The following is a 7,367-nucleotide window of genomic DNA, read 5'->3' on the forward strand; positions in this document are numbered from 1 at the left end:
GCGTCGTGGCAAAGTTCCTAATTGATGTTTAACACTACCTTGGGTCGTTCGGTCGTTCTTTTGGTTTGCTGCTCTGTCCAAGGTTTTTTTTTAATGCTTCCTGAACTTTTTGGGGGTTATTTTTATTTTCCTCAATATTATTGTTAACGTATTCTTCTTTCCTCCGCTTTACATCTCCGTATTTTGTTTCTTAGTCTATAATATTTTTCCTGTGACTCATCAAGTCTGTTTCTTTTAATCTTATGAGCGAGTTTATCTCCGTGTCTGATTGATTCTATATCTCGCTAGTCATCCATGGAACAGTCGTAGCTTTTATTGTTATCTCCTTTAGCTGCTACGTCTTAAAGAACGTCAGTAAAAGTGTTTAGAACTTCTCCGAGGCCTCGATAACCACCATGAAATTTGCCAGGTGCGTCCAATCATTATTTTATGGTATATTTTGAAACTTCTCTATTTTGTAATTTTTCTTTGACTGTATTTTTATTACGTTGCGCTCTTCTGTCTTACCCCAACCTTTTTAATGCTATAGTAAGTGATAAAGTGGTCACTAAGGTCAGCAGGAATGACGTTTAGTTGACTTATTTTGTCTTGGCTAATTAGATATTATATGATCTAATTTGGTGGGTGAGGACTTTGCTATCCAGGTAGATAAAAATCTTGTCAAAATGACCTACAAACTGACTATCGTTGTGTGGGCGGTCGAGTGGATACGAGGATGAATGAGTTAAGCTTTGAACAGCAATATTTCCAGCAGTAAACCTCTTGATTAAAAGACTTACACAGCAGTGAAACAAAGCCCTTTATCACATTGACAACAGCCGCTACAGCCTCTCTCTCTCTCTCTCTCTCTCTCTCTCTCTCTCTCTCTCTCTCTCTCTCTCTCTCTCGGTGCTTCCACCTGGATGACTCAGACTCTTGTATAATTCTACTCAGTATATATCTCCGTGTTTTTAATTATGTACAAATATTTGTAGGACTTAAATTTGCTTTTTCAACACATATATCCGATTTTTTCAGCTTGATGGGGAAATAATGTGAAAACCTTCTCTCATGTGTTACTCAGCTTGCGTGCAGGTTGATCATTGGCTAGTATTAATGCATTAACTTGCTGATTAGTCGAAAGAGCCACAGAAGACGTGTTGGCTATACCTTATATACACGACTTTTCTCTATTATTTGTATATACACATATATGTATATTATACAATATATGCTTCCCACTATATACACACAGTCTTCACCACATGGGAAACAGAAGATTAGATAAAATAAAACACTTCAGATTATTTTGTGTGTTCTTTATTCTAGACGCAGGTGTTCCTTATATACACTCTTTGTGAGACACACTTGGCCTTGCTGAGACAAATGAGTATCAGTTCTAAGAGAAACAGATACACTGAGTCACATACAGTAGGAACACAGATGGAGGCAGTCAGTGTTACGGAGTCCACCACATTACTAAGGGGCGGGCACCTCACACACGGACGCATATATGTTGCCACAATTGACGTCGACCCACAGTCCATCAGTCATTCTCATGTACACACAATTCTCACCGGTGCCTCCGTTGGGTTCAGGCGGGTCGAAGTTTAGGAAAGATAGAGCCTCACCTGTGTGGGAGGAGAGTTATTGCTGTTTTATGGTGATGATAATAGTGGTGAAAATGGCGATAATGATGGTAATGGTGATGATAATGGTGGTAATAATGATGATAATGGTGGTAATGATGACGATAATGATGGTAATAATGATGATAATGGTGGTAATGATGATGATGATGGTGGTAATGATGATGATAATGGTGGTAATGATAATGATGATGGTGGTAATGATGTTGATAATGGTGGTAATGATGATAATAATGGTGGTAATGATGAGGATAATGATGGTAATGATGATGATAATGATGGTAATTATGGTGATAATGGTGATAATGATGATGATAATAATAGTGATAATGATGATGATAATGGTGGTGATGATGATGATAATGGTGGTAATGATGATGATGATAATGGTGGTGATGATGATGGCGGGAACGACGACGATAATGATAAAGACGGTGCTATGGACGATGACTGGAAAGTTATCAATGTTATTTACTTGTTATTCAAGTTAGCCTCACCTGTGTCAGTGTTCTCCCACGTGTTCTCCACGGTAGCGTCACTGACCATGATCCAGATTGTTCCAGAGCTGTACAAGCTTCCAACGGCGTCTATCTCATCCTTGTTCTGCATGAGTAAGACAAGTGACAAAGGTGTACTACTTATCACCTGCCTAATTATCGCACCTGTAACTTTACTGAACCTAACCTAACCCAAAAATTATCTAATATTACTTAACCTAACTAAAGTCCCAACCTGACTTAAGATCCCGTTACATAACCTCAGCAACCAATCTAACAGTTTCGTATCACACTAGCTGCCACCTTTAAACTGGACTGATGAGATGTCATCTACTAGATAATCTTGTACTAGCTGGTGTTCCCCTCAACTGGTACTTTGTAACTGTTACTTCGTCTTTGTTTAATAATAATTAATGTTCACATAATGTCTAACTTAATTTGGTTATCAATAACGAACTGACTGATAATAACAACTGTCCCTTTTAGGAGAGAATAAAAAAAGGTGATTTACAAAGCTTCTTTGTGTGTGGGATACAGGGGTGAAACTATGGGCAAGTTTTTGTACGACAATTGCCTCTGTCTACCCAGCAGTAAATTGGGGACTTGGATGTTAATCGATAGGCGGATCGCGTTCCTGGGTAATGATTAGTCAGTGCTGCTGGCGACATGTCCGGTCTACTCGGACTGTTTTTTTTCACTGGATCACACAACTCGTTAACTCACGGTGTTGTTGTTGAGTTAGCGACAGCTTCTACACCTTAAACAAATTCACGAAAAGGTGGCCCTAGGGCCGGCCATCCTCGATCTCAAGGGGCATAAAAAAATATTCGCTGAGGGCTGGGCACTTGGTGATGACCTGAGCAAATCAGAGGTGTGTGGAGGACATGGGTATGTCATTCAACACGTGAAAAGGTTTTGATATTATATGTTTAGTTGATGATTATGTAGGTAATTCGGGGAGTGTAATTTATACATGTACTATATGTAAATAGCCCATATCTGTATAAGGAGTACTGTCCTCAGTTAACCATCACGTGACTTGCTCGCCTGACCAAATTTTTTATGAAAATCATTGATCACCTACAACCCTAACCTAACCTAACCTAACCAGTCACTCATGTATGACTCGTAAACAAATGCCAGATGTCAAGGAACCTTTGGCTTTAGTGGTATTTGTTCACTTGTAACTGAAGTTCAATATTTAAGACAAACTTTGACATCTGATAAGGGTTGTATTAGACGACCAAAAACTAGAGAAAAAGGAAGACTTTTCAAAAACATAATATAATAAACTTTGTCCAAAGTTATAACTTTATGATAAAATTAGTATTACATTAATATTAGCCCCCCCCCCCATCAGCTTATTTCACCTTAGGGTTAACCACCCTAAGATAATCTTACCTAATACCACAGGTAGTGGTAAGGTTGTTGTATAATGTAAAAACTGCCGTAGTAACGATAATTAAACACCACAGGTGTTGAAGTACAAAAACACAACAATAACGACACACGTATATCGTTGTGGCATATATAAGTTGTAATTTATAAGTGAAATGTATTTTGTAATGATTATCACCACTTGTTGGCTTACTCGCCGGTCGACTGATCGATGTGTTTTCTGTTACGACCTTCATTGTCGTGTTATTGTTCTAATCCCGGTCGAGTGGCCAGACCCCAGATATAAAGAGATAATTATTATTGTTCATTGTTGTTAAGTGTTATTAAAATAGAGCCATATAGGAAAAAGGTCAATATTACCTGCAAAATATCACAAATCTTTTACAAGTTTAACTATATATAAAAACGAGGAAGAAGTAGAGAGACAGAGAGAAATACAAGGCCAGATATACAGGCGAAAGAGAGAGAGAGAGAGAGTACAGTAATAGGAAGAACAACAAAACTGTTAACTTGACACAACATTATTAGTCTTGAATTTATTGAAAAAGTAACAAGAGAGAATTAACATAATATTAACAGAGATACAATTAACTTTGTACACTTTATCAGGGAAAATAGAAATGATAGTTACATACCCTAGGCAGAGCAAGCGAGGCGCCCATGTTGGCACAGTTCAGCCTGGCGTTGTGCTGGGAGAGGCTACTGTCGACGGCGCGATAGGCTTTCCTGCCAATACGCTGAAAGCCTTCCCCGTAGTCTGTGAAGCAGGAAGACGCACCTTAGCTTTCGTCTTTGTTCAAGACATTCAGAGGCATCTGAATTTAACAGGGACTGAGAGAGGCTTACAAAACATCAGGTCAGGTCAATAACATGGGATCCTCTAATCCACACACCACCACCACCTCAAACATAAGAAGAGCTTTAAAAAATGGGCGACGTAACTTGTCATGTCAACTCAGGTCAAAAATATGAGATCCACTAATCATCTGGCCGACATCTACCTCAAATGCTTTCAGAGAATTTTTAACCTTGGGCCACTGACAAATATACTTGTGTAACATATTATCACTTTTGTACTGACCATCACTAAGGTTTATAGAATTAATTTCACTTTTCAAACTTACTTCAACCAGAAGTCTGTCTGTGACACATGATGATCCATTCACCTCTAAACTGTTTTCCCAATCTATGGGATGATCATTGTTCCTTTCATGAACTAAAAGTGCACTACTTTCAGATGCTGTTCTAATATTGTTCTAATTCTGAGTTGCAATGCTTTCCCAGTCTGACCTACATAATTTGCCATTACAATTGCTACATGGAATGCAGTAAACACTTCCATTTACATTCAAGGTTGTTCTGTTCTTAATTAACATATTCGTAATAGTTGAGTCATACTTAAAAACAACATTAATGTTTAATAATTTAAAGGACTGAACTAACAATAAAAGTATATTTTAGCCCTTTTAAGACAACTGTCAACAAACAATGAAGGGTACCCAAGCTCTTGTGCAATAGACTGAATGTGTTGCAGTTATTAAACAAATTGGTGGTCACAAATACGCAAACATCTCAACATCATAACAGAAAAACTGACAATTTGGTAGACTCAAGGTGTCTCGATAAAAAATGTACGAAACTGTCTACCTGTGTAGGCTTTCTCTACACCTTAAATTTATATTTGTAACCATTTCTCATGATAAGCATATAAAAAATGGAAGGATCCATTTATTTCTCTTTCAATTTTGAAGGTAATACTAGGGAAAAGATCGTTAAGCTGTCTAAAAATTCCAGTGGGTCACTGTTTCTAGGGCATAGACGAAGAACATCATTTACATATCTATACCATGAAGGAATAAAATCACTTATGTTGGGTAGTAATCTAGCCTCAAAAACTCTATATATATAAAGGCTAAGGGAGCAGAAAGAAAATTACGCATGCTCATGGCAAATATTTGTTTGTAAAACTTCCCATTTGCCCTAAAAATATTGACAGTAACGCATAACTCTATCAGTGTGAGAAATATATCATGTTCAATAGTCGAATGTAACAGTTGCAATTTATCTTTAAGGAATGAAAAGGTCATTCACTGGTACTTTAGTGAGAAATGAATTTCAGCAAAACTTATCAATTCACATGGTTCATTGTGTGCACAAAAACTTGGGTATTTCATGTAGATCCACAATAGAAATGTGGACAAGATAAATCTCTATAAGACCACACAGGAAAAGGGAAACACTGAAGCACCTTATCTTTCGTGTTTTTTCAAGACATACACAGACAAAATAAACACACGCTAACCTGTCCAGTACATGGTGTAGCCGGGGGCAGAGACTAGGTTTGTGAGGACGGTGGTCTTGACAGTGTTGGACAGGAGACACTGTCGGTCAACGGCACTGTAACAGCAGCCCTGACACGTCCAAGCAGCTGTACACGCTGCAGCACACATCAGCTGTTAAGTCATAAACACAACACAGTTTTAGTTAACAAAGTGGACAGCTGATGAGGTCACAAATATAATATTGTTGTATAATATAATAGTTTGAATAAAATTAATGAGACAAAACAAATGGTCAGAGTTTAAGAGAAACCATGAATGAAAAAGAGAGAACATGAATAATATAAACGTGTGGCAATGAATATAATAATAGAAAAACTCAAGTTGTGGTAAAGAGTTTTAGTCCATCTCTCCCTCTCTCTGTGAGTGACTTACCTTGTCACTGACAGTGAGCGTCTTGGTCACGTATCCCGAAGTTGGACAAGAGTCATTTTTGACACGACCTAACAACAAGGCTCCTGCAGGATTCCAGAGACTCCGTATCAGCAAGATGACGAAGAAGGAAGTCATCCTGTCTGCAGAGAAAGTGATCATGACGACCACAAGAACACTCTTTGGGGCTCTTGGGAGACTGCTGCTGCTGGCAGGTGTCCAGACGCTTTTGGTGCGAGGGACAGACTGACACCCTTACAACAAGAAGTTGGTAGCTCAGATTCCGATACTCAGAATCAATACGAAGTGTCTTCAAGAGAAGCATATCGTGATAACTAGTTCGTGTTTCTTGTGGCATGAATCATTAAGTTCATTATTTACTAACACTGGTGCCTCCTCATGTCAGTAAAGAATTTTTGCCGTCTAATATCTCCTTTACAAAGCATATTTTTCCAAGACATCTGTAATTTTTATTTTTTTGCCATATGATTTTTTCTCCAAAATACAATAAGTATGTATAAAATATTTTGGAGATCTGAAGCCTTCCTGTTTATTCTAGTCTTTCTTAAGTGGATGTGTATTGGGTGATGACCTGACTTAGGGCCGTGGTGTGTGTTGAGTGATGACCTGACTGAGGGCCGTGGTGTGTGTTGAGTGATGACCTGACTGAGGGCCGTGTGGCGTGTTAGTGTGATGACCTTACTGAGAGCCGTGGTGTGTGTTGAGTGATGACCTGACTGAGGGCCGTGGAGTGTGTGGGAAAGGGCAGTGGTGGGGTGAGGCATGATAGGGCTGTGGTAGGGTGAGGCAGGATAGGAGAGTCTGGGGTGAGGCAGGATAGGACTATGGTGGGGTGACGCACGATAGGACTGTGGTGGGATTAGGCAGGAATGGGATCTGGTGGGGTGACGCACGATTGGGCTGTGGTGGGGTGAGATAGGATAGGACTGTGGTGGGATTAGGGAGGATAGGGCAGTGGTGGGGTGACGCACGATAGAACTGTTGTGGGATTAGGCAGGATATTATTACACCGTCTGTAAGACTATCACGGTGTTTACCTTTCTTACATGGATAACGAATTGATTTCATAAAGACACACACACACACACACACACACACGTACACGTACTGTA

The 7,367-nt window shown here is 39.1% G+C and overlaps 1 protein-coding gene across 1 annotated transcript; it reads right to left on the minus strand.

Moving 5' to 3' along the window:
* Nucleotides 1–1,283: 1,283 nt before the first annotated feature.
* Nucleotides 1,284–6,981, minus strand: LOC121864961 (C-type lectin domain family 3 member A-like). The gene is made up of 5 exons (XM_042364190.1): nt 6,238–6,981; nt 5,826–5,976; nt 4,159–4,280; nt 2,126–2,231; nt 1,284–1,610 (listed from the first exon to the last, which is right to left on the minus strand). The coding sequence occupies exons 1-5, from the start codon at nt 6,394–6,396 to the stop codon at nt 1,459–1,461; spliced, it is 690 nt and encodes a 229-aa protein (XP_042220124.1). The 5' UTR covers nt 6,397–6,981; the 3' UTR covers nt 1,284–1,458.
* Nucleotides 6,982–7,367: the final 386 nt, after the last annotated feature.

The sequence above is a fragment of the Homarus americanus genome, unplaced genomic scaffold (genome assembly GCF_018991925.1).
Source record: "Homarus americanus isolate GMGI-L3 unplaced genomic scaffold, GMGI_Hamer_2.0 scaffold59578, whole genome shotgun sequence".
In the NCBI taxonomy this organism is placed as follows: domain Eukaryota; kingdom Metazoa; phylum Arthropoda; class Malacostraca; order Decapoda; family Nephropidae; genus Homarus; species Homarus americanus.